At 46.6% G+C, this 26714-nt stretch overlaps 1 protein-coding gene across 6 annotated transcripts in view; it reads right to left on the bottom strand.

The window, feature by feature from the left end:
• The window catches only part of DOCK11 (dedicator of cytokinesis 11), a 144138-nt gene that overhangs the window by 40806 nt on the left and 76618 nt on the right, over positions 1–26714 (bottom strand). For all 6 annotated transcript variants that reach the window (XR_013391387.1, XM_077922590.1, XM_077922589.1 and 3 more), the window contains 13 exons: positions 19217–19340; positions 16998–17119; positions 15094–15177; positions 13908–13997; positions 13271–13389; positions 12832–12901; positions 12386–12511; positions 11720–11791; positions 10206–10352; positions 8357–8440; positions 8140–8251; positions 4407–4585; positions 859–975 (listed from right to left, as the gene is read on the bottom strand). Coding sequence is in view for 5 of the 6 variants with exons in the window: in XM_077922590.1 (XP_077778716.1) it covers positions 859–975; positions 4407–4585; positions 8140–8251; positions 8357–8440; positions 10206–10352; positions 11720–11791; positions 12386–12511; positions 12832–12901; positions 13271–13389; positions 13908–13997; positions 15094–15177; positions 16998–17119; positions 19217–19340 (1446 nt within the window). In the remaining variant the exon portion in view is untranslated. The remainder of the gene's footprint in view (positions 1–858; positions 976–4406; positions 4586–8139; positions 8252–8356; positions 8441–10205; positions 10353–11719; positions 11792–12385; positions 12512–12831; positions 12902–13270; positions 13390–13907; positions 13998–15093; positions 15178–16997; positions 17120–19216; positions 19341–26714) is intronic.

The raw sequence follows: 26714 nt of genomic DNA, 5'->3' as shown, positions 1-26714 counted from the left end.
TAAAGTGAACTCTTCCTATGTTGTTTTGACAACAACAACAACTTTTAACCCAAGAGCTTTTTGGGTTGCTTCTATTTCTCTTGTAAATTGGCAGAGCTGGAGTGCATAGCCCCAGGCAATTCTGAATAACACAGCTGCTGTTAGTGTAATAGCTCCACTCTGAGCCCAGTTTCTTGCTCATGCTGCTCTGGATGACATTTGCTTGGCTCTCAAGCCCTGTTCAGAAGTTGTGTCTGAAGACAGAAGGGCCACATGAGTACAGGGGCCAGAGTCACATGCAACTGCCACTCCTCCACTATCCCCAGGAACGTCGGCTACAACTGCTCCACCCTCTGACCTTCCATGTTGAATAGGAAAGGTCTGAACAGGGTTTCTAGACACCTCCTTGCCAGTGGGAACCCTGATAACACAGCCTAGCACTGAGTCAGACCATTGGTCTACGCTGACTGGCAGTGGCTCTCCTGGGTTTCAGGCAGGGGACAAACACCAGCCCTGCTTGGGAAATGCCAGCCTGGGACCTTCTGCAGGCAAAGCCACTGAACCCTAGCCCTTCTGTAATGAAGGGTTCCTGGTCTCAAAGAGACCCCCAGATGCACTTAGAAATAACTTGCAGAACTTTGCACTCAGCAGGAGCATGAAGGGTGGCTGCAGCCCTGCCAGACCCACGAGCACTCCTGCCATGGATGTGCAACAGAGGGGAAGGTCGTTCAAGGAGGTTCTTGCAGGAAAGCATGTTCACCACTGGCCTTCTCATGCACCCTTACAAAGCAACTGTACTGTTTGTAAACAGAGCTAAAAGCAGACATTCTCCATTAGCTTGAGGGAAATGCAAGTCATTTTTACTACAAAATTACTCACAGAATTTGACATGGTGCTGCCAGAGTACAGGGTGTCCCGGCCGGCCAGCCGCTGGATGTTCTCCAGAAGAAGTCCAGCCAAGGGCAAGTACAGCAGAGCTATTTTGGCCTGCTGGTTCTGCAAGAGAGAAACGATAACTAAGGGCCAAGCTAGCTGTGACGTATATTTCCTTGTTTTATTTATTTATAACATTTGTTAGTCACTTTATTGATGGAGCCAAGCCATGAGCAGCTTCACCTGTTAAACTTCTGCATGCCATTGTTGCTGTTAAAGATACAGGAGTGGGACCACAGAATCACAGAATAAGAGAGCTGGAAGGGACTGCAAGGGTCATCTAATCCAATCCTTGCAAATGCAATAATATTTTTGTCCAATATGGGGCATGGATCCAGGACCCTGAGATTAAGAGTCTCATGCTCTACTGACTAAGCTACCTGGCTGGTGGGAGTGGAGGTTTGGGGACAAGTGTCTCCACCTGTAGTTGTATTCATTTATTTATTTTATCCCTTCACCATCATTAGCTGTGATTCTTGCATTGCAAGGGGGTTGGACTAGATGGCCCTTGGGGGTACTTTCCAGGTCCACATTCCTTTGATTCTATTATCTTGCCCAGCGAAACCCAAAGCGACTTACAACCAGGCAGAAAACACCCCTCCCCACCACAGAGACATTAAGACCAAGGGGTGGGGGAGGAAGAAATACATCATAAACATCACACACGCTTCTAAAAGGCCACAGATAGTTGAGAGCCAAAGGGCTGCTTATACAGGACTGTTTTTGCCTGGTGTTTCAATGGGTCTTGTCATCTGACATGCAGGTTTTAAAAAATGTATCAGCAAGGTAGGGTAGGGAATTGAAATGTGGGAGATGTCCAATTCAGCTCACACCCAAAGGCAGATCTACTAAAGCTGCACTTCTCAAAACAATATGCAAATTGAAGTATGGCTGTCCTTCAGGATTTGCACTTACTTGAATTTCTCAATTTGGTTCTCCAAACAAACAGTGTTTACAAAAATGCATAAATTAGGGGAAATTGTGTATAAAGATGAATCTATTAGTGAGAACACTGAATTGCCTTTTATCAGGGAAACTGTGTTCTTAAGTGGAAACTCAATACAAAAATGTATGTAAAGAAAGAAAGAAAGAAAGAGAAAGAAAAAACCACTTTGGGGGTGTTTGCATTTTCCAATACTAACTCTGCAACTGCAAGACCTGGGAATAAGCTTTTTTCTTGAAGGAAAATAAAAGCAGGTTCCCATGAGCCCAACTTCTAAAAAAAAACCAGAAAAAGGTTTCCCACGAGTCCAATTTCTATGCAGGACACTGAATTTGGTACGTGCAGAACTGGAGGAAGCCAGACAGCCCTCAAGGGAGATCATGACAGCAGCGACTGAGGGTTTGGTGATGGACAGTCCTGGTAGCAATGACTTCTGAAGCTGGAACCGGGGAGAAGATAAACGTGCTCCAAGTGGTCAAGAAGCAGCTCTAGATACCCCTGGACTCCAGAGTAGGAAGGGGTTAAGCTCCCCAGATACTCAAGGCTACAAATCTTCTTGCAAAGACCATTTTGGGTAGTTTGCCATGGTCGGCTTTCTCTACAGAACAGACAGCAGCGCCTGAAAGATTTTCAACCCTAACACATTGCTAGCATGGGAAGTGTGATTCCCCACCCCCAAGGAAATTTCCATTCCCTGGAAATTTCCTACCACCACCATGCCTTCCTGGGACTCAGTGTGGGAAGCCTGGTCCCACATTTGCCAGCAACATGGGCTACCAGTGGGTGAAGCCCCAGCTGGTGAGGACTGGAAAAGCCTGAAAGTGACACTGTCAGCACTTGCAATGAAAGCTGCTGGGTCCTGTCTAGAGAGAAAACATAAGCCCAAGAGCCTTATGAAACAATAAGAAGTTCATATCTGGGAGTGCAATCAAGTGGGCAATTTGAGCACGCTTGACAACTCCAGTCAATTCCACAAGGACTGTAAAGAGGCTTCTGCTGGCTTAGCACCATCAAGCAGGCAGGGGGGCAGCACTGATCACCTCATACTGCATAACATCAGGTGATTCAAACTTCAAAAGAGAAATCTGTTTTTCCTTTGCAGACCTGGCCTGAATTTAAGCTGGGACTGCAAAGGAAGGATTATTATTTTTTGCAGTTGTGGTTGAACTGAAAATTCCTGCCAAAAGTAGGACCCCACTTGGTGCTGAATTTAAATTCAGGGCTGACCACATGCCCCACTTTGTAAAGAAATAAGGAGGGGTTGACTTTGGGCTCTCAAATTTCAGTGGCACTCTGTGTGATGCTAAAATTCAGTGCCCACCAGTCTCTTACACCCCTGTAGGGGGGCACCCAGCCCAACCACACAGGTTGTGCTACCCCAAAACTGCCTGGGAGTTCCTGAGTAGAGCTGATTTTCAGTCAGGGTTGCAGTTGGGGACAAACTTTAATTCAGTGCTGACCCCAAGTCCATTTTCACCAGGGGCTGACTGCTCAACTGGGCATCTGAGCCATGGGGGACCATTAACAGTGACTCCCCCAAAAGCCTCAGGCAGGGATATTATGAATCAAGCAGTCCTTGAAGCATCCTGGACCCAGACTGTCAAGGCCTTGTAAATTAATAAGCCTGGCCTGGTAGCTAGTGGTAACTTTTGAGTACAGGAGTTATGCTCTGGTGACAGGCGGCCTCCATCAGACCTTGTTTTTCCCCAGCGATGGAACCTGGGACACCTAGAGCAGGGGTCGGCAACCTAAGGCCCGTTGGCCGGGGGTCATTTAACCGGCCCATGAGCCGCCCCTGAACCGAGTTTCCCACTCAGCAAGTCCCCGTGCGCTGTGCTAAACTGGCGAAGTGCGGTGCAGGGACTCACTTCCGCGGCATCGGAAATCACATCTGCGTGGATGCAGATGTCAGAAATCACGCATGTGCGTGGTCTGGCCCACAGAGGGATCTCTGCTGCAATGAACTGGCCCAGGTAAGGTAAACCTTGCTGACCCCTGACCTAGAGGCAGGGAAAGTGGATATGATGCCTGATAGTGGAAGCCAGGCCAGGTCTCTGCCTTCCAAGAAAACTCCTCCTTTCCTCTTCCCTTCTCACAAATGCGACCAAGAACCTGGTTATGCACTAAAATGGGTTCAGAGGCAGCTTCTGAGGCGGACAAAATAGAGCTGGCTTCACCAGGCATGGGGATCCTTTTTTGGCCCTAGGATCACATTCCCTTCCTGGAAACCTTCCAAGGGCCACATGCTAAGAGTGGGCAGAAACCAAAAGCCAAAGTGGGCACAGCCACAGAGGCAAATGTTTCCTTTGTGCCAGTGGCTAGTTTCTAAACACACACGCTCACACACCTCTTCCTTCCTTCCTTCAGGCAAGCAAAAGACATAATCGTAGCCCATGGACACTTCCCAGCCTGGCAAAACCACTCAAGGAGCATGAGAAGCAGCCCCAGTGAGGAGTGTAGCCTGGAGAGAGTTTTGAGGGCTGGAGAGAGAAGCCTTGAGGGCCTGAGTTTTCCCACCACTGGAATACACCATCACTCAATATCACTATACCTTATGCTGGTATCTGTTGTCAAAAGCGTGTTTTATCAGAAGGCTCTTCAAGATGCTGATGGCCATGGATCTGATGTCGTAGTTGTCATGCAGAGCCATAGACGTCTCTCTCAGGAGCAAGCCCACTAAGTAGTGGTGGCGGCAATATTCATCAGACAAGCTGTATTCAAGGTTTGCATCTGCCGTGGAAATGAAAAACAAGGGCCATGTTTCACTTTCTGTGACTGCAGTGCGTCAAGGGCTTGGGTGGCAGCGATGGCAATGCAGCCTCTCAAGGCAACGGGCTGAGCTGCCATGTGGGTCACACAGGGGAATAAGGCAAGCAGGAGGGACTCTGGCTGCTGTTGGCTAGTTTGTGCGGATCTCGTTATGACAGGCAGAAAGGCCCAAGGAAAGATGAAGGGGCCTAGGAAGTAAGCAAGTCAAGTGAAGGTGAGTGGGTGATGGAGACAGCACCATGAGTTGGCATGGTAGGAACATGAGAACTTAAAAAATTAAGAAGAGCCTGCTCAATCAGGATAATAACCCATCAAGTCCAGCATCCTATTCTCACAGTGGTCAAATGTTGTAATCTACCCTGGGATCTTGAGTTGAATGGCAGTAAGTAAGTAAGTAAGTAAGTAAGTAAATAGTAATTAACAACAACCGTGTTCTCATAGTGGCCAACCAGGTGCCCCAGTGGGAAAACCTGCAAAAAGGATTTGAGCACAAGAGCAGCTTCTGTGGTTTCCAGCAACTGGTCTTCAGAAGCATCACTGCCTCCCAGTGTGGAGGCAGAGCATAGACATCATGGCTATTAACCATCAATAGCCTTGTCTTCCATGAATTGTCTAATCCCCTTTTAATGACATCCCTGCCTCCTGTGGGAGGTCTTGAAGATCATCTGAGGAGATCCTGCTAGTTGTTTCATGACAAGTGGATTTCAGTGAATTATCTGGAAGCCGGCCTTCTTGGAGAGAGCAGCCGGCATCAGGAATGCCCTCCCTTGGGCCATTAGCAAGGCAGCAACATTAATAACCATTAAGAGCCTCTTAAGAACATATGTTTATCCTAGCTTTCCTCTTTTAGTTTTATTTCTCTACTGCTCAGGTTTATTTGTGCCTGGTGGCAATGATTAGGGCTGGATGATATACTGTCCAAAACCAGTTTGAAGTCCATATTACAATATTGGTTTCACAGTACTTGACCTGGCAATATACTGTGAATCATTATGTGCGTGTGCACGTGTGCCAAACTACAGTGGGCCCTGGGGGTCCAAGCACCTGCCAAAATTTTCTTGTAGGTGCTCAGCACCCACACTGCAGGGCCCCCAGTGCAACTTCTGGTGCCTCGCAAGACCTCGGAACCTGACTTCCAGTGCCAGAAACACCACTACTGAGACAATGTCCTTCCCCGTCATGTTGAATCTGCCTTATGCTAAGTGCACCTAGCTCATTATTTTCTCTCTAGGGTTTGGTGCAGGGTTTCCCTCAAACCTCTGCAAGTTGCTCCCTTTAATGCTGGGGACTGAACCTGGGACCTTCTAGATTAGGGGTAGGCAACCTAAGGCCCGTGGGCCGGATGCGGCTCAATCGCCTTCTCAGTCCGGCCCACGGATGGTCTAGGAATCCACGTGTTTTTACATGAGTGGAATGTGTGTTTTTATTTAAAATGCATCTCTGGGTTATTTGTGGGGCCTGCCTGGTGTTTTTACATGAGTAGAATGTGTGCTTTTATTTAAAACGCATCTCTGGGTTATTTGTGGGGCCTGCCTGGTGTTTTTACATGAGTAGAATGTGTGCTTTTATTTGAAATGCATCTCTGGGTTATTTGTGGGGCATAGAAATTCATTTATCTGCGCGCGCCCCCCCCAAATATAGTGTGGCCCACCACATGGTCTGAGGGACGATGGACCAGCCCACAGCTGGAAAAGGTTGCTGACCCCTGTTCTAGATGCAAAACACATGATCTAGTAGTGGGGTACAAACCCTCCCACAACCACCAGCAGCAATTATATTGTCCTTAATGGGTTGAAAAATGTGCACTCTATTTGATGGCTTGGCCTATGTGAACTTCTTCCTGAATACTTCTCGGTAGTGGCGCCCGCCCTGTGGAATGCCCTCCCATCAGATGTCAAAGAAATAAACAACTATATGACATTTAGAAGTCATCTGAAGGCAGCCCTGTTCAGGGAAGTTTTTAATGACTGATGTTTTAATGTATTTTAAATCTTTTGTTGGAAGCCACCCAGAGTGGGCAGGGTATAAATAATAAATTAAATAATGTATTAATTTATTAAATAAATAATTTACTAAATAAATAAATAAATAAATAAATAAATATTATTATTATTATTATTATTTATCATTATCTCCTGAGCAAGAGCGAACTGGAGCATACAACCTCTAATCCAACCTCTATGGCCAAGGCCTGAGGTCAAGGATAAAAGTTGCATGGTGATCCATGAGCAGTTTGGATGTTTATGGCAACTCTTTTGGAACACAGAAGTTAGTCCACGAAAAGTTAATGTTGCTATCCGTTCTGTGCTTTTGTTAAGAGTCACCCAACAGTGACCTAGATATGCACCCTCATAACCCTGAAATCCTGAAGCTCTACAGGGTGCCGTTTACAGAGAGGGGAAACTTGCTGCCCCAGATGGGCCAGCTCAGCATTATCTTGGATTCAGCAAAAGCAGAAAGCAGTTGTCAGAAACTGAGTTAGTTGGCTTAAGAATCAATCCTGCATGCTTTTAACTGAAATGCATTGGGTGTGAAAAACAAGCTGATCAGTTTAAGAAGCATTGGCTGCATGGCAGTGTTTTCAAAAAATTTACCGGCTGATTTGATGTTGCAGTTGATTTGTCATGAAGCTTCCCAGCAGGGATTTCCCAAACCCAGCCCTACCCCAGATGTACCTACTGAAGTGAACCGTTCCAGAACCATGGAAAAGAAATCTAATTAATGTGTAAAAGGGAAACAAAAAGGAATCAATAATATATATAGTCAGTTTTCAATTAACACGGTACATATACCGTGCAACCCAAACGGACACAGGAGGTTTTTGAAGTAAGCTGAATCCCAAAGGATCTTGAAGAAGCAACCTCAAAATGAGATCTACAGGCCTGTGGATCAGCTCAGGTGCCCCAGAGCTTTCTGGTGAAAAACAGGCAGGCAATGCCTTGTGTTTCTGTAAAGGTAAAGGACCCCTGGATGGTTAAGCCCGTCAAAGGTGACTATGGGGTTGTGGCACTCATCTCGCTTTTCAGGCCAAAGGACCTGGCATTTCTCCAGACAGCTTTCCGGGTCATGTGGCCAGCATGACTGAACCGCTTCTGATGCACTGAGGACCATGTTTCTGTACATCACAATGAAGGAAACTTTTGCAAATGAGTTGCGTGTGCAAGTGTCTATACATTCTAAACTCTTTAGGAATGTGAGGTGCGGCAAAGGGTTTTAGTGGGTTTCAAAAGGTTAGTTGGTATTAGGGTTAGTAAGACTGTGTTTTGGAGTTAATTCCATGCTTTGCTTTTGACGAAGAGGACTGTAGCCCACAGATGCTCATGCTGTAATAATTGTGTTAGTCTTTTAAAGAACCACAATATTATTTTTAGTGTTTGAAGCCTTCCTGTGATGGAAGTGTTAAAATGATGTCTGCCCCCTCCCTGAGTGCTTAGGAGTTGCAGAATGCACAAAAGTTATGATGGATCAATAATAACTAAATATCAGCCTTTTAAGCCACTCAGCTGAGGACTTACCTTGGCCTCTCTGAAGTTTCGGTTTGGCAAAGGTCATTGGCAAATTTAATGGAATGTAGTGCTCGTGGTTACAGATTGTCTGCAGGAATTCAAACTTGTATTCCAGCAACAGCTAGATGCGGAGGAGGAAATAAACAAAAACCACAAACGTAGTATTAATGCACACTAATCTGTGACACTAATCATCTTCTTGCCTCCACAAGTCTGGCCATGTTACCTTTGGGTCTTTGGGGCTGAATCCAGAAATGTAGTCATTGATCAAGTTGAAAATAAATCCCCGGTCCATGAATGTCAAGCATCGCTGCAGAAGATAAAAAGAAAAGAAAAGAATGTGCTCTGTCACAGTCTGCAGAAAAATGGCTTCCAACCTATTTCACAGCACACCCTGAAAAAAGCTCCCTGGAGCACCTTGGAACTTATATCTGTGGGGCTTAAATCTTGGGAGTGAGGATAATGAGCTGCTAGATTCAAACAGGCGAATCTACTAGCCGCCCATAGGCCCTTTACCTGCACCCTTCAAGGACAGAGGAAGCAGGGGGCCTGGCTTTTTCTGCCCTACAGGACCACCTTTGGAAGTGGTTGGGAAGATGGCTATCCTATTGCCTCTCTGTCTTTTCTTCACCAAGCTAAACATCCCCAACTCCCTTAAAAATTCTTCATAAGGCTTGGCTTCCAGACCCTTTATCATATTGTCGTCCTATGCAGCTTCTCAGTATCCTTTGCAAATGTTTTGCAAAGCAACACACAGTTGCTTTCTTCTGCCTGCCCTGACCGCCCCCACACTCAACATTAAGTGGTGCTGCATGACTTGAGTTCTAGTATAATGAGAGAGGAAATTTTCACCCTATCTGCAGGTCCAACAATGTCCATAATGAGAGCCGTAGCTAGGCCATCTTATGCCCCTGGCAGAACCGTCCAGATTGCGCCCCCTAGCCACAGACAAATTGGCTCTTCTTTCTGCCTCTCCTCCAACACCCCCCCCCCCGCACCCACTCAATTCACCCTCATTTAAAAACTTTCTTATGAGGCAATAATCGATAATCGATATGGAGATATTTTTAGCCAATTTTGGCCGCCACCCCCCCACATTGCCTGAACCCCTGGCAGGGGCCCACCTCACCACCCCCTCGCTACAGCCCTGGCCATAATTTAATACACATCTGTCACACATACCCTGGCTATTAAGGAAAGGCTACACTGTGGAACTCTAAACGAGCTATTGCTTCAGCAGTTATTCCATTCAGATATGTGAGATCTAGAGGATCCACCCCTTCCTGGGCCTTCAGCTGGGCCCAGGAGGTTATTACATGTGCTTCCTCTCCTTCCAACTAGACTCATGTGAGGCTAGTTTTGCATGCCCTGAAGATCCTGCTTGGCACACAGTCTCTCTCGAGTCCCTGGAGTGAGTGAGTGAGTGGGTGGGTGGGTAGGTGGGTGTGGTGCTCAACAGCAAGCCAAGGACCCAGGGAACTGGTGCAGAGACCATTGCTGGAATGGGGGGGGGGTCCTTCTGACAACTACTCAGGGGTTACTGGTGTTGTGGGCCTCTGTTACATGATCCCGCTCCCTTTGCTCCTCCTCTAAAGAGACTCCAGATTCCAAGCCTGGGCAACGCTGATCCCTGACTCCTTCATGAATTGCTCCCCACAAACTAAAACCCCCAAGGCTTAGAGTTTCTTTCCATAAGGAACTTGTTTGAACCCTTTCATCAGTTTGGGTTGCCCTTTTTCTGCACCTTTTCCAATTCAAAAATTTCTGGTTCGTATCCAACAATAATTAGTGCAGACCCATTGAAACTAATGACCATAACTAACTTAGGCTGATTAATTTCAATGAGTCTTCACTTGAGTAGAATTTAGTCTGCTACAACCATTTTCTTTTTTATGAGCAGGGATGCCCAAAAGCTGAACACAGTATTCCAGATTTGATTGCACCTCAGACATGGTCAAAGATGTTATTCTTAGTTATTGTTTTCATAGTGTGTGTGTGTGTGTGTGTGTGTGTGTGTGTGTGTGTGTGTGTGTATGGATTTGAGGGGGACGGAAAGAGCAAAAGAAACTACCAACCTTCAGGAAGTTGGCCAAGCTGAAATTGACATTTCTGGACTCCTCTGTAATCTCACTGTAGCGAATGTTCACGTGAGGGATGATGGCGAGGAGCAGAGAGTGCAAGGCGTGGTTGTAGGACTCTGGGAACCGCTGGACCCTGGGGAGCTGAAGCGGCACAATTTCAATGAGAACAAGGAAAAGATTGGGAAGAGGCTGGGAGCACCATTTTATCATTTGCAGGATAAGATGCATAACTTACTGCATTTATCCCCCCCCCCCTTTCCTCCAAAGAGCTCAAGGCAGCATACACAGTTCTCCTCCTCCCCATTTCTTCCTCACAACAGCCCTGTGAGGTAGGTTAGGTTGGGAGCGAGTGATTGGCCCAAGGTCAGCCAATTAACTTAATGTGTGAGTTAGGGATTTGACCCCTGGTCTCCCAGGTCCCAGCCCAATGCTCTAACCAATATACCACTACTGACTTTCACCAATAGTATCCACTTTTTCAAAATTGGTTCTTTTGTGTTTTTGGTTTTCCCAGGCTGCTTTGTTTTTAAGTTTGTTTGTAAAATATATTGAAATTTTAATTAGCACTCCCCTCCTTTTTACCATGGTGTAATATTGGGGCAATCCTGAACAAATATAATAACCATGAGCTGTACCCGTCAATAAAGTGGACCAAATCAATTTTTGTAAGGCAGGGTGAGGAGCCTACGGCCCTCAGGATGTTGCTGGACTGCCGTTCCCATTATCCCTAACCACTGGAGATGCTGGTAGGGGCTGATGGGACTGGAGTCCAGCAACATCTGAAGGGCAACGGGTTCCTCAGCTCTGGCATATAGGTTAAAACGGTAGTCCTGAAGCAGTAAGAATCCTTCCTTCAATGCTGCAGGGATACGTCTTAGCAGCTTTTGCCTTAGAAGGCATTAGAGTAACTGCTTTGCATGCAGAGGGTTCCAGGCTCAACCTCCTTCCTCTTCAGGTACGGCTGCCAGTCAGTGTGGGCAATACTGAGCAAGATGGAGCCATGATCTGACTCAGTGTGCATGACACTTCCCACAGAATGACTTCCATTTAAATATACTTGGTTTTATATCTATCATCTATCTATCTCTATCTATCTATCTATCTATCATCTATCATCTATCATCTATCATCTATCTATCTATCTATCATCTATCTATCTATCTATCTATCTATCTATCTATCTATCTATCTATCATCTATCTATCTATCTATCTATCTATCTATCTATCATCTATCATCTATCATCTATCTATCATCTATCTATCTATATAAAAGTGGGAGACACCTTTCTAGTTGATCCAAAGCATTAACTGATTAATCTACCTGATTTAAAGATGAGATGCTGCAGCCCTAAAAATAATGTAACTAAAGTCGCATCTCTCCCCAATATTTCTAGTTGTCATTTATGTTGGGAGGAAGATTTGTGATGTGGAGCCAGAGGAAGCATAATTGCACTACGTTTGCTGAGCACCTCCTCCTAGCCCTGAAGCGGCTGCTTTTGTCTTTACCTTAATCTTGTTCTCATCCAGGAGGTACATAGCCATTGACTTGGCCAGAGCTTCAAAGAAAAACCACGAATACTGGAATAAACCAGGAGAAACACAGAGATAAATTCACTAAGCAAGAGCAAATCACAGTGATTCTCAGCCTGGAAGAATCTGGATTGGCAATGGCCACACAATGAGTGCTGGGATGTATCTTTCATGATCAAGCCCAGCACCCTTGGCCAGACTGGCCTTAGCTGTTACACTGGCAGGATGTGCCCATTGGAGCTGGTAGGGTGGAAGACAGGGAGGCCAACAGTAGGTGGCGCCAAAGCCAGTGAAAAGCAGAGCTAACCCATTCTGATTTTGCCATTCTCCTCCTCCACTTCCTCTCTGCACCGTGGCAGCATCTCAGCAGAGCCCTGTGCAATGCTAAAATTCAGTGCTCCCCCACCTCTCATGCTCCCTTCTATAGCAATGTTTTGGCGCGCCTGCAGTGTGACCACACCAGTTGCGCCACCGTAAAACTGCCTCTGCTCTGCAGAGTTCTACAGTGGCAACACTAAGGGAGAGGGAGCTAACAGCCAGTGCTCCCTCAGGCTGAGGTTAGTGGGGCAATGCCCCATTCACACTAATGAACCAGCTTCCACTGAGTGGGTGCAAATAAAATCCTGCCTTGTCTTGTCTCACCTTCAGCATCTTATTGATGGCCAAGAAATCTGCCGACTGCTTCAAAATTGTTGCCATCGCGACAGCCAAGATTTCGTGTGTAGTCTTTGAGTGAGGCACAACAGGCTTCTCGGGCCGAAAGCAATACTGAAAAAGAGTGTGTGCCACACATCATCAGAGAGGGCTCCCCAGTCACAGAGGAGAGAACACATGGACCTAAGAATGGACTGCATTCCAACCAGTCCAGCATCCTATTCTCACAGTGGCCACCCAGATGCCCCAATGGGAAACCCAAAAGCAGAACTTGAGCACAAGAGCCCTCTCTGCTCCTGTGTCTTCCAGAATCTGCCATTCAGAAGCACTACTGCTCCCAACTGTGGAGGCAGAGAGCAGTCATTGATGGTGCTCTCCTCCACAAATTTGTTTAATCCTCTTATAAGAACCTAAGAACCGCAGCCAGCACTTACCTTTATGAAAGCCCTCAAGTAATGGTCAAGGCCTTCCTCGTGGCATCTGGACACAATATGGAGGAGAACCCTGAGGAAGAACAGCAAGTTTGAATGTGAGGCAGGATCTGCGAAGGAGGGCCGCTTCTGCGTGTTCCTTCTGGAAAAGCAGCTCCACCTACTTATTGGGTAAGTACACTCCCAAGTTCTCTCCTGGGGGAGAGGTGAGGCAGCAAGACCACCTCCATCAGCCAAGATGTCTTTTTGGCTCCTCCCACCCCCACCACAAAAATGTCCCCATCAGTTGCCAATCCATGGGGTTGCATTCGAGGGAGACGTGAAAGGCAGCAAGCCCCACCCACTGACTCTGCTGCAGACTCTAACAATGTGGGTTTCTCAAAGCTTGGGATTATGGCTTCACTGATCTATGACAAACAGTATACTATCACCAAAAACTTACATGGTACAGTTGACAGCAATTTCTTCCTCTTGTGTCCGGGTGGTGAGGACTCTAAAGAGTTGCGTAAGGACCACAGGCAGAAACTGTATCATCACTTGGATATCCATGGCATGTAGGCACTGAAACACACGCGTTTATTTTAAAAGCATTTGTAAATTGTAAAATTTGTATTTTAAATCCTCTAGGCAGTATACAAAGACACAACATGAAAGCCAGTGTCATACACACAGGTTCACAACATTAATAAACCAGTAAAACTAGTATTATGAAAACAGATAAAAACAGAAATTCAGCAGTGGCAGAGTACAGTAAAAGCCTGGGCAAATGAATATAATAAAATAGGTACTTTATTTTTATTTCACAAAAGTTATGTACCACTTGACAGTGAACAAGCAAGCAAGCAAGCAAGCAAGCAAGCAAACAAACAAACAAACAAACAAACAAACCACAAAGCGGTATATGGGGAAAAAATGAAATTGCCAGGGAAAAAGAGCAGGACTATTTAAAAAATTCAAAAATAATTAAAATCAACGATAAGCTAGAACCCAGATTGAAGCGCACATCCACATTCTGCAGGAGGGGGACCCCGTTAGTGTTGGGTGCTCATGGACGGGCCAGAGGAACCGTTCCAGCTCACCTTGAGATATTTAACAAGTTCTCCTGGGACTTCTTTGGCACCTGCTTGAATCATCTGGCAATACTGGAAGAATTTATGGAGGTGGAGATCCTGAAAGGAACAGAGAAGCTCAGTTCACAGCCTTCTCTTGTGCCTTATTCATCCCACTGATTTTCACCCAAGACCAGCAGCCTTCAGACATGGCAGATGGTTCTTGACGGAGCCTACGGGGCATACAGTGGCATCTCCCATGCCACCTCAAAGTGGCAATTGCCCAAGGGAAGGGCCGTGGCTCAGTAGCAGAGCATCCGCCTTGCATGGCAAAGGTACCGGGTTCAATCCCCAGTGACATCTCTAGGTAGGGCTGAGAATGTCCCCTGCCTGAAACTCTGAAAAGCCAATGCCAGCCAGTGTGGATGGCACAGATCTAGATGGGCGAATCTTGTGACTCAGTATAAGGGAGCTTCCTGTGTTCCTCTGCAGAGGAAGGGCCATAGTTCAATGGTACAGCATGTGCTTTGCCTGTAGAAGGCCTCTGGGTTTAATCCCCTGTGGCATCTCCAGGGAGGACTGGGAATGTCCCCTGCCTGAAACCCTAGAAGCCACTGCCAGGCAGAGTAGACAGCATTGAGCTAGATAGACCAGTGACTCAGCTTCCTATGTTCCTATGCTTTGAAGGAAACATCTCAGAACATCTTGGCCAGCCAAGATGACTATGGGAAACCCAAAAGTACCCTGCCCACCTGTGATTCCCAGCAACTGGTGCACAGAAGCATGACTGCCTCCAACCCACTACAGTGTACTTGGCATTTTATTGGTCTACAGAAATGGACTAATATGATTAAACCACCCTGAAGGAATGCAGAGAAGGCTATTCAGATGGAATGCCGTCCAGCCTCACAAAGGTTTGGAGGCTCCTAAGCACACTAGATGGCATACATCTCTCCAGGCAGGCAGGCAAGAGAGGAACTATTGTTGTCGTTCCTGCCAAGGCTGAGGGAAGGGGGATGGCCTGTGGAGGATAGGTGGCTTGTGGAGCTGTGGCCTCCAGAGCACCCCAAGGGCTAAATGTGGAATTTTCCCACCCAAGCCTTATAAGATGGAAAAAATGCCACTTCATTTTCAATAGCTACCCTTAGAATGGTTATGGATCCTTCATTTTTTTTTAAAAAAAGAACCCATCAAGCAAAGACTGAGTTGCACTTACTTGGGTGTAAATGGTTGACTCCAAATGGAGCTTGATCTTGAAGAGAGCCTTTGCCCCATCAACCCATTTAACTTCAATACTTGGCTGCAACAAAAGTGAGGGCGGGAGAGAGAAGAGGAGAAAGTGTCACGTTTGAATTTGGCTAAAGAGGTTCAGTTCACCTCGCAAGGCAGCTTTGCTCAGCCAGGCATGAAAAAGTATAAAAAAGTCATCTTCATGCACAAAATTCAGAAAGAAGATTGAAAGAAAGTGTTGGTGGCGGGGAGAATTTGGCGCAATCCTCAAACTGTAGTTTGGTATCTCAATCTTTTTCAGTAGATTTTGGATCCAAAAATCTGTGGGTAGTCCATGGGGTACAGAATTACTGCCTTCACTCTTCAGGCCGGAGGGCTGGCCTCTTCAGAGATTGCAGTTTCCCACAAAAGGGGTAGGACCTAGGGGAGCTGAGACGAGCCTCCTGTTTGCTTGTATCCATCCACCTCTGCCTGTTAGTGCTAGCAGATGGGTGAGTTTTAATACTATGCAACAGTGGGCTCCAATGCAACTGCTGCATTTGTTGCATGACAGATTCTGCTGTCTATTGCACCACGAAGTTATTAGCAACCTGCTCATGCATTCTCTTGCGAAATTATTGTCAGCGGGCACCAGCTGTGCCAGCTAGGGAGGGCTGCAGCTCTCCCCCCCCTACCGCCACCCGAGGTTCCTAGGAGGGCGCCAGGCCCCGTCAATATTGAGTGGCGATGTGGCATACCACATCAGTGTGTTGCACAACATGATGTGTGCTACATCAGTGCGTTCTGTGACATGATGCATGACATCAGATGTCAGCCCCCTCAATAGTGCCAGTGGATTGAGTATACTGCTAAGTGAGTACTGTATTTTTCACCCTATAGGACGCACTGTCCCATAAGGCGCACCTAGTTTTTTGGGGGGGAAATAAAGGGGAAAATTTTTATTCCCCCCCCAGGCGCAGGGCTGGGGAAGGCCGAGCTTCCCCCGACCCCAGCCCCCAGAACAGGCAGCTCTCCGCAAGCCATGGGAGCCTGGCGCCGGGCTCCCGCGGCTTGCGGAGAGCTGCGCGAAGCCTGGACACGCTGAGCTCAGCACGCCCAGGCTTCAGCATGCAGGCAACTCTCCGCAAGCCACAGGAGCCCGGCACCAGGCTCCCACGGCTTGCAGAGAGCTGCACGAAGCCTGGACACGCTGAGCTCACGCAGGGTTGCGCAGAGCTTCCTGAAGCGCACCCACCCCTCTCGCTCTCCAGGCTTCAGCGAAAGCCTGCATTCACCCCATAGGACGCACACACATTTCCCCTTCATTTTTGGAGGGGGAAAAGTGCTTCCTATAGGGCGAAAAATATGGTAACTTGGCACTACAATATTATTCATACTACTACTACTACTACTACTACTATAAGTTTAGGGTCCCGGTTGTTGCAATGACTGAACCTCCACTGCAGGTCCATTCACAAAGGCAGACATCAAATTGTATTAATGATTGAGGTGCCCCTCACTTGGACCATCATGTTATAACGTGCGTTTTGAACAACAACAAAAACCCAGCACCCCTAATCCTGCAGTTAAGAAGTCTGAATGATTTCTGGTCAGAATAATTATACAAATTAAGTTTTTGCCTTGGCTTTACCTAATGCATTCTGCTTGCGCAAATTTTCAGTTGATTGAGGGGGGGGAGTGTCTGAGGGGATGGGATCCTAATGAGCAGGACACAGAGAGTTTGAATCTTGCTTTAAAAAGGAATGGCGATGTCCTCAGATGATGAATTGCACACCACATCATTTGCAAGCTCATTTGGTGTACCTTCTTAGGTGCATGGAAGACACACAGCATATCAGCAAAGGTAAAATCCAGTCCACGCCCTCAGATTCACTTATTAGGTCTTCCTACCTTTCGAGCCTCAGAATCCCCGACACTCAGGTAGCCTGCTGGCAGATTGGCTGAAACAGGCAAGTGCTGCTCAGAGGTGATGATCCGGCCATCCTTCAGCAAAGGCAGCCAAGTAAACCCAACTGCAGAGACAGCAATGCACACAGCTGTGTAAGCATCCTTTTTAGCATGTAGGTAGAATCATGATCATGAACTTGCTTTGGGAATCACTTATATGTTACTGGAAACAAACCCATTTTTTCCCTTCTTTTAATTTGCTAAAATGGAATTGCATTTGCCCTTTCATCACCCATTCACTTAGCTTGGAGAGGGTCCTTTTTGAGCTCCTTGAGATCTCTGTTTGTTTTAACCACCCTCAACAACTGGGTGTCATCAGCAAACTTGGTCACCTCACTGTTCACCTCTAACTTGATCATTTATGAATGCTTGGAAAGTACCGTATTTTTCGCACGATTGGACGCACCGGACCATAGGACGCACCTAGTTTTTTGGGGGGGGAAATAAAGGAAATCCCCCCCTTTATTTCCCCCCCAAAAGCAGGTCAGGGAAACTGAACCAGGTCGAGGAACAGCGGGATAGTGGCGCTGCGCCTCCCTGCTGTCCCCCGAGCTTGTGGGGCTGGCTGATGTCTGCCTGGCGCACGGGGTGCTCTGCTTCAGGGTGCCCCACCCGCCGGGCGGCAGGCTACTATCCGCAGCGTGGGGAGCCCTGCGGGGAACTCCTGCAAGGCTCCCCACTCTGCGGATGTCTGCCTGGTGCTTCAGGGCGCTCTGCTTCAGGGCGCCCCACCCGCCAGGCAGCAGGCTTATCCGCAGCGTGGGGAGCCCTGTGGGGAATTCCTGCAAGGCTCCCCACGCTGCAGATGTGTTCCCGAAGCGCCTGGAGCTCTGCTTTCAGGGCGCCCAACGCTCCGGGAAGCAGGCTGCTATCCGCAGCCTAGACACGGCTAGCGGAGCGCTAATCCCGAAGCTTGGGGCGTGCGGAGCTCAGCGCGCCCCAAGCTTCTGGGCGCCGGCAAGGTCTCCGCTAGCCCTTGCTGGCGCCCAGAAGCTTGGGGCGCGCTGAGCTCCGCACGCCCCAAGCTTCGGGATTAGCGCGGCGCTTCGCTAGCCCTGGGAGAGCCCCGCGACGTCGCGGGGCTCTCCCAGGGCTAGTGAGACCTTGCCGGCACCCAGAAGCTTGGGGTGCGCTGAGCTCCGCACGCCCCAAGCTTCGGGATTAGCGCGGCGCTTCGCTAGCCCTGGGAGAGCCCCGCGACGTCGCGTGGCTCTCCTAGGGCTAGCGAGACCTTGCCGGCACCCAGAAGCTTGGGGCGCGCTGTGCTCCGCACGCCCCAAGCTTCTGGATTAGCGCAGCGGTCCGCTAGCCGTGGGAGAGCCGCGCGATGTCGCGGGGCTCTCCCACGGCTAGTGGAGACCTTTCCGGCACCCAGAAGCTTGGGGCACGCTGAGCTCCGCACGCCCCAAGCTTCGGGATTAATGCAGCGCTCCGCTAGCGGTGGGAGAGCTGGGTCTCCCACGGCTAGCGGATAGCTTCCTGAAGCCTGGAGAGCGAGAGGGGTCGGTGCGCACCGACCCCTCTCACTCTCCAGGCTTCAGCGAAAGCCTGCATTCGCTCCATAGGATGCACACACATTTTCCCTTGCTTTTTAGGAGGGAAAAAGTGCGTCCTATGGTGCGAAAAATACGGTATCTGTCTGTGGGGGGACTCCACTTTCTACATGAACTATCCACTCATTCCCCCTCTCTGCTTGCTGTTTCGTGATCGGTTCCTGATACACAGGATGACCTATCCTCTTATCCCATGACTGCTATGCTTACACAGTCTTTGCTGAGACACTCTGTCAAAAAATGTCATCTTGTAAGGTGAGGGGAGGCAATAATAGGGTAACTAACACATTTTTGCTTGGCAAGACACAGCTATTTCTAAGAATCATTTCAGATTTTGCTTTTCCCAATGCCTAAAATACATGGCCCAGTTTTAAGCTAACCACCTGCACACTAGAAAGACAGGTGAGGAACAGGAGGGCAGGTATCCAGTCTTGTAGTATGTGAAACTGAAACAAAGAGACGGGCACTTGACAAATGGTGGTGGTGGTCCATGGAATGGATAGGACAACTCCTTTCTGACACACCTCATGCTTCCTGGATCTACCAAACACAGACTGCTTGGGTGGGAGGTGGGGAGAACAAAGGCGCGGGTTCAAGTTGTGAGCCTACCTGTTGTCTCCACGGCATCCTGCTTTTTTGCTGTCCCCTTTGTGTTAATTTCGCAGCTGACATGATAGAAGGTGAAAAGCAGGTGATGCTTTTGATGGAGGTGGATTGGGAGTTCAATTTTAATCTAAAATGACATAATGAGAGCGATGCTGCATTCGTGAGTGCTGAGATGCAGTTTAAACTACTCTTTAAGAAACAAGAAAAAAAATGGGGGGAGGGGGAAGGACCAACATGACATTGCACTCATCATCTCTCTTGTTAATCTGGAAATCCCTCCTAAACTGACTTCCTGCCCAAATTTCTTACCCTAGAAAGCCTTCAATGGTCTTCCCATCATTAGAAGTGTCATGCTGGACAAGGTCAAAGGACCGATCTTGTCCAGCATCCTGTTCTCACAGTGACAAACCAGGCTGCCATTGTTGTTGTTGTTAAAATCTGTATACTGCCCTATACCTGCAAGGTCTCAGGGTAGTTACAACACAAACCCAAAATAAAAAAACACAAAATAAAGCAACCCAATAAACCCACACTCCCCAAACACATTTTAAAAGGGCATTGGATATCAATCAGCCAAAGATCTGGTTAAAGAGGAACATTTTTGCCCATGCAGTCATGATCATTGACTTCCTTCCCCCCACACTTCCGTGGTTCTATATATTTACCCACTATGGCTGCATTCTGATTCTGATTACTCTATAGGTTTTGTTCTCCTCCCTCCTCATCATATCTTTATATACTTTAAACTGCTGAATTTACTCCAACCCTGCTAATGCTTTAACCTGTTTAACAAGATTCTTCAGCTATATTCAGATATTGTTTAAAGTATCACACCTTTCCTAAAACTCTAAAACCTGTAGCACAGATATCGAAGGCAAAGATGAGAGAAAGTCTCCTAATAGACATGAAGGAGAAACAGACAGATGCAGGGGAGAAGGGAGGAAAGAGACTTAAATAACAGGACAACAGTTTAATTCTTTTAACTCAAAAGCAGCATCCCAGAACCTTTGCTCCCTGCTCCCAAAGACGGATGTGGATAAAATGACCGGACTTTGGTAATTTTAACAAGGCCACTGTTTGGCACCCTCAAATGAATATTTTCAATTCTTCTCAATTTTGCTCTACCGCGGCTCAGCACCCTGTGAAGGAAAGCTGTTAACACACTGGCTGTGGGACGGAAGCTCCCTGGCTCTGGCAGGGTCCTAGAGCCCTTCACTCCTTCCCAAAGCTGGACAGTGCCAGGGCTCCGGCGTCATCCCAGACCCCTTGCGCCCCCCTTTCATTTTCTCAGTTATGGATCTTCTCAATTTTATGTCACCTCGGGTAATGTCCGGGCAACTGCTATAACTTAGAGGTCTAAATCATATAAATTCTTATCTACAAAATATTGTTAAGAGTTTTATTATATACAGATGATTTTTTAATTAGCATGCTTTCTCTAAAACAAAACCTGTAGAAGTAATTGGTTGAATAGATATCAAAGGTCAGGGAATAAATAGACATGAGGGAGATGCAGTGTAGGCACAGGGTTTGTTTCTATTTTTTAACTCAGAGATTAAAAAAATAAATCCCAGTATATTTTTTCCACTAGCTGCACTTCCAAGCAAGTTTCAGCTGGGGGCAGCAGCCGTTCAAAAGCCAGGGCTGGAGAGCAACTTGGGTTTTTGGAGGCAGTGCAGAAAGGACTTCCTGCTTTTGTGGTGCCAGGAGGGAGGAGAGTAAATAAATAAATGGAGAGCAGAGGAAACCCACTTTCCATTTTTTAATTCCTCCCACCTCCACCCCACACGTGTGTAAACATGCAATTGCATAAGGTTTCTTCTTCTTCTTTGATGATCACTCTTAGTAAAATTGTCTTCCATGAACATGATCTGTCCGTAGGTGACTGTGGAAGCCAATTCTGGATCCACAAGAAGCAATGATTCTTCAACATCAGCTTCGTTGGACTGGTCATGTTGTTCGGATGCCTGATTATTGTCTTCCAAAGCAACTACTATATTCTGAACTTGAAAATGGAAAGCGTAATGCTGGTGGTCAACAAAAGAGGTTTAAAGACTTTCTCAAGGCAAATTGAAAAAATGTAGTATAAGCATTGTAGCCTTATTGGAGTTCACCGAGTGGGTCTGCGTTGCTCCGGGACAGGAGGAAGGAAGTCAAATGACACCCAGTTGGTTCAAAGAAAGAGTTTATTCTGCTCTCCGGATAGCAGAAGGCACTTGCGTGATCAAGTCCACAGCAAGTCCAAAGAAATGACAAGTGTCATGCAGTATATACATCCTCCAGGCACCTCTCCCCCTTCCCCAGGCACGTCAGCTTGTACACGCAGGTTGACATCACAGATGTTCCTGCTCCGGCACTCTTAACCATAAAAGGGATTTCCTTCCTGCACTCCTGACCATAAAAGGGTATTCCTGTTCTTACACTTATCTTGGAGGCAGAGGTCACCATTTCCGAGAACACACTCTGGTGTTATTCCCAGACGTGGGTCTGCGCGTCTTTGTGGTCAGCATATAAGATAAGGCACACATGCATCATCCCTGCTGTACTGGAACTTGGCAAGGTCACTCATTGCCGCCACAGACTGATAAGGGAGAGAGCTTTGTTCTTGTTATGGATTTGCTCAAGGCTCAAGTTTATGCATTTTAGCTAAGGAAAAATAGGGATTTTGGTGCAGTTTAAAACTGCCTGCACAGTCAGTTTTGGGGTTTTGGGAAACCCATTCCTTCAGCATAAGGTTTACCTGGTGTCGGGGAAGGCGGTGCTAAGGCTCTGACAGCCTCACATAGAGCACACTCACAAAGCCAGGAGGAGGAAAGGGCTCTAGGACCCTGGGCACAAGGGTTTATGTAGGATGCTCATTGCAGTTGGTCCATCTCCATGTCTTTTGAAACAGCAGAACCTCATATATGATAGAATACATGGCCTGTAGGACATGTTTTTCTTCTAAGGTACATTCCTCCTGAGGTACCTAATGTTGTTCCCAATCCATTTTTCCTATTCTCATTGTAATAGTGCAATGCTATTTCACATATACAAAAATCTGAAGTGCTGCAAAACTGAGATGATCCACATGGGGGCACCAAACATCAAACACTCTGGTGCCATTTTGTGAAAGATTACAAACTGTGTCCATTTTGTGTGGCTTTTGGAGGGCGGGCTCTGGAATGATGCCAGAGCCCAGGCCCCGCCTTCCTTAAGCTGGAAGTCTAGCAAGTGCTTGTCCAGCTTTGGGAAGGCGGGAAGGGCTCTAGGACCCTGCCAGAGCCAGGGAGCTTCCTTCCCACAGCCAAAGTGGTGCTGCGCAGTTTTCCTACTCAGGGCACTGGGCACTGCAGCGGCACAAAATTGAGAAGGTTCATGAATGAGAAGATTCATTTGGTGGACGCAAACCAAAGTCTGTCCGTTTTGTCTGCCATCCTAAAGCCAGGTTAACCTTATGTCATTACATCTTTGTGCAGGTGTCTGTATTTATGTCTGGGGGGGGGGATAAATAAATGGAGACTTTGTTTCCTTTGCTCTCCATTTATTTATTTACACACACTCCTCTATGGGCAAAGGGAAGCCTCCCCCTCTAAATCAAGTAAATAAATACAAATACTTAACTAACTGACCAATTGCATCGCAGATAACTCAGTTGCCCCTCCAACATAAAACTTGACCACTATAAAATAAATCCTGGCTACACCCATGTCCTCCTCTGCGTCACATGCCAAGCCGACTATGCTGGGACTTGCTTGAAAGCACAGCTACTGGAAAAATGAAGTGGGGTTATTTGCTTCTGAGTTAAATAATAATAATAATAATAATGATAATAATAATAATAATAATTGCCCTGCTGTTTAAGCCTCTTTCCTCCCTTCTCCCCTTCTGTCTGCCTGTGTCTTGTTATTTAGGGAGCCATCTCTCACCTTACCTTTGGCATCTATGCTACTAATTACTTCTACAGGCTGAATTCTAGAGAAAGCATGCTAATTTTAAAATTATCTGTATATAAAATAACAGCGTAATAATACGTTCAATATATATAATAATGTATATGTTTTCAACCCCTAAGCCATAGTATTTGCAGACATTATTCCATTCGCCTCTACATTGTTCCATCCTTATTTCAGACATGGTGTTATATCAGTATATTACAATGTTTAGCTGGAAACATATCACAATGTCGGAAGCCAGACATCGCCCAGCCCTAGTTGCAGCTTGATGAGTTTTGGACCTCTGTTTATGTAGGATGCTCATCTCCATGCCTGTTCAATTAGAAGAACCTCATTATATAATACATAGTCAGAAAGACCTGCATTTCTTGTAGGGTGTATTCCTCCTGAGGTACTTAACACTGTTTCCAGTCCATTATTGCAGTTCTCATGGTTATATAGGCAATGCCATTTCACACATCCAAAAATCTGAGGTGTTGCAAAACTAAGAAGGTCCACCTGAGGGCACCAAACATTGCACTAGTACCTGGCGCCATGTTGTGAAATATTACAAATGCCCTACATTTTGTGTGGCTTTTGGAGGGTGGGCTCTAGGATGCTACCAGAGCCATGACACCAGAGTCTAGTTTTCCTCCGCAGGGCACCGAGCAAATCCACAATTGAGATTTGTTTAGGAGCCCCAAATATTAATCTTGTTAAGATTACAAAGACCAAAGTGCTTCCCCATTTCTCCATTTTTTGGGTGGTTGAAGAGCTCTGGGATGCAGCTGGAGCTGTGGCACACCTGCCTAAAGACAGAAGGCTACAGGACGCTGGGCAGGAGGGCTCAAAGCCCCTGCCAGAGCCCTGTAGCTTCCCTAGAGCCAGGGTATATTAAGATCACCACAGTCCCTTGATTTCATGGTAGGGCAGCATGAGGGCTCTGGGGGCAGGTGTGTTTGTGCATGGGATAAATGAACAGAGGATGGGTTTCCTCTGCTCTCCACTTATTTATTTATTTCACACCTCCAAGCACTGCAAGAGCAGGATATCCATTTCAACTTGTATCCTGAAGACCCCAACCCCTCCTTCTGAAGGGCTGCTGCCTGTTGTGTATATATATAAAGAATAATTTTTGATGATACACAACGTCCAAAATCTTTTTGTTAACCCCCCCAACTTTACTTTCATAAACATGTAATTCAGAAGAATATATTTACAATCTCATCCTCCAGTTTCTCCCTATTAATCTTTAGGGGTCTTACTTCTGACGGATCACACTTCAGACAGATCACACTGAGGAGTCTCTCTCAGCAGCAGTAAAAACACCAGTTAAATTGAATCACAGTCACAACAGGATCTGCAGTACCTCTCTCATGTGGCTCACAGTCAGCCACCCATATATGTGCTATTGCCAAAGGAAAAACCCCATGCTAAAAATACACAGCCATTCAACATAAACAAACATTCCCATGTCAGATCATCATACCATCATCCTTAACGCTGCCCCCAGGTGGGGATTGCTTGGAAGTGCAGCTAGTGGAAATAGGAACATGGATCAGTTACTTCTGAGTTAATAAAAATAAACGTTGCCCTGCAGTTTAAGCTTATTTCCTCCCTCTGTGTCTCACTCATGTCTATAAGAGAACATTATCTCACCTAACCTTTGATGTCTATGCTATTAATTACTTAAATGGGTTTAATTTTAGAAAAAGGGTGCTTTTTCTAAAATTTATTTATTTACTTCCTATCCCACCTAACACTGCAAGAGCAGGAAGCTCTTTTCGTCTCACCTCCCAAAACTTCCCATGTTGCTGCCCAGCCCATAAAAATTGTGTAAACCTCTTTCCTCCCTTCTCCCCTTTTGTGTGCTCTTTTCATTTCTGACCTGTGTTTATGGAGGATGTTCATTTCAGTCTGTCCCTTTCCACACCTGTTCAAGTAGCAGAACCTCATACATGATATAATACATGGCCTGTAGTGAAGGAACGGGTTTCTGTGCAGTAAGTTTAAAACTGACTCAAGCCCCCCTTTCTTTCTTTCTCCAAGAGAGCACTCTAAAATGCGTAAAACTTGAGCTGTTGAGCAAAGACATAGCAAGAACACAGCTGCATAAACAAAGCTCTCTCCTTTATCAGCTTGTGATGATAAGAGTGACCTTGTCCACTCTAAAGTGGAACAGAGATGACACTCTAGGTCTTATCTTACCACAACCCTGCCGCATGACCTCTCCCCCCCAAGATAAGAGTAGGAAGAGGAAGATCCTTTTATGGTCAGAAGTACAGGAAGGAATTCCCTTTTATGGTTAAGAATACCAGAGCAAGAACATATATGATGTCAACCTGTGTACATAGGCTGATGTGGTTGGGTTTACATGGGAAGGAGGGAGAGGGTGCCTGGAGAATATATATACTGCATGAAACTTGTCATTTCTTTGGACTTGCTGTGGACTTGATCACGCAAATGCCTTCTGCTATCCGGAGAGCAGAATAAACTCTTTCTTCTTTGAATCAACCTCAGTGTCATTCGGCTTCCTTCCTCCTGTCCCGGAGCAACGCAGACCCAATCAGTGAACTCCAATAAGGCTGCATTTCTTGGTGTATTGGCTGGGAATCCGCGTTCTCCCACCCGGAGAACATAGGACCTATGTTTCTTGTAGGGTATATTTCTCCTGAGGTACTCAATGCCATTCCCAGTCCATTATTCCTGCTCTCATTGTTACTTTGTGCAATGCTATCAAAAAAATCTGAGTTGCTGCAAGATTTAGAAGATCCACCTGAGGGCGCCAAACTTTGCACTAGTACCCAGGCGCCATGTTGTGAAATACTACAAATGCCCTACATTTTGTGTGGCTTTTGGAGGACGGGCTTTAGGATGCTGCCAGAGCCATGACACCAGAGTCTAGTGTTCCTCCGCAGGGCACCGAGCAAATCCACAATTGAGAAGATTCATTTAGGAGCCCTAAATAATAAACATTGCACTAGTACCCCGGTGCCATGTTGTGAAATACTACAAATGCCCTCCATTTTCTGTGGCTTTTGGATGCTTTTGGATCTCTGGGATGCTGCCAGAGCCCAGGCTGAAGCCCGAAGCCACTGGCACTTTTTCTGCATGGGGCCCTGAGCCAATTCGGTGAAAACTTCAGAAGGTCCATAACTAAGAAGATTCTTTTGGGCACCTCAAGTATTGGAGTTGTTAAGATTAGCAAAGACCAAAGTCACCTGTGTTCTCAATTTTTGGGAGGCCAGTGTGAAGGCTCTGGGATGCTACTGGAGCCCTTGCAACACCTTCCCTAAGTCAGGTAAACACTATACCAAGAAAGGAAGTCCATTTCCACTTGCATTAAAAAAAACACACCAAGTTTCTGCTTAGCCCTTCTTTTTGAATGGCTGCTTCCTGCAGGTGGAGTTTGCTTGGAAGTGCAGCTAGTGGAAAAATAAACTGGTTATTTACTTCTGGGTAAGAAAAAAAATAATGAACGTTGTGTAAGCCTCTTTCCTTCCTTGTCCGCTTCGTCTCTCTTCTGTCTATGAGGGAACATCCTTGCCTTTTCTTTGATACCTATGCTGCTAATTATTACTACAGAT

This window comes from Podarcis muralis, chromosome Z, assembly GCF_964188315.1.
Source record: "Podarcis muralis chromosome Z, rPodMur119.hap1.1, whole genome shotgun sequence".
In the NCBI taxonomy this organism is placed as follows: domain Eukaryota; kingdom Metazoa; phylum Chordata; class Lepidosauria; order Squamata; family Lacertidae; genus Podarcis; species Podarcis muralis.
The sequence above is the reverse complement of the archived record's forward strand: the minus strand, read 5'-3'. Positions and strand labels throughout refer to the sequence as shown.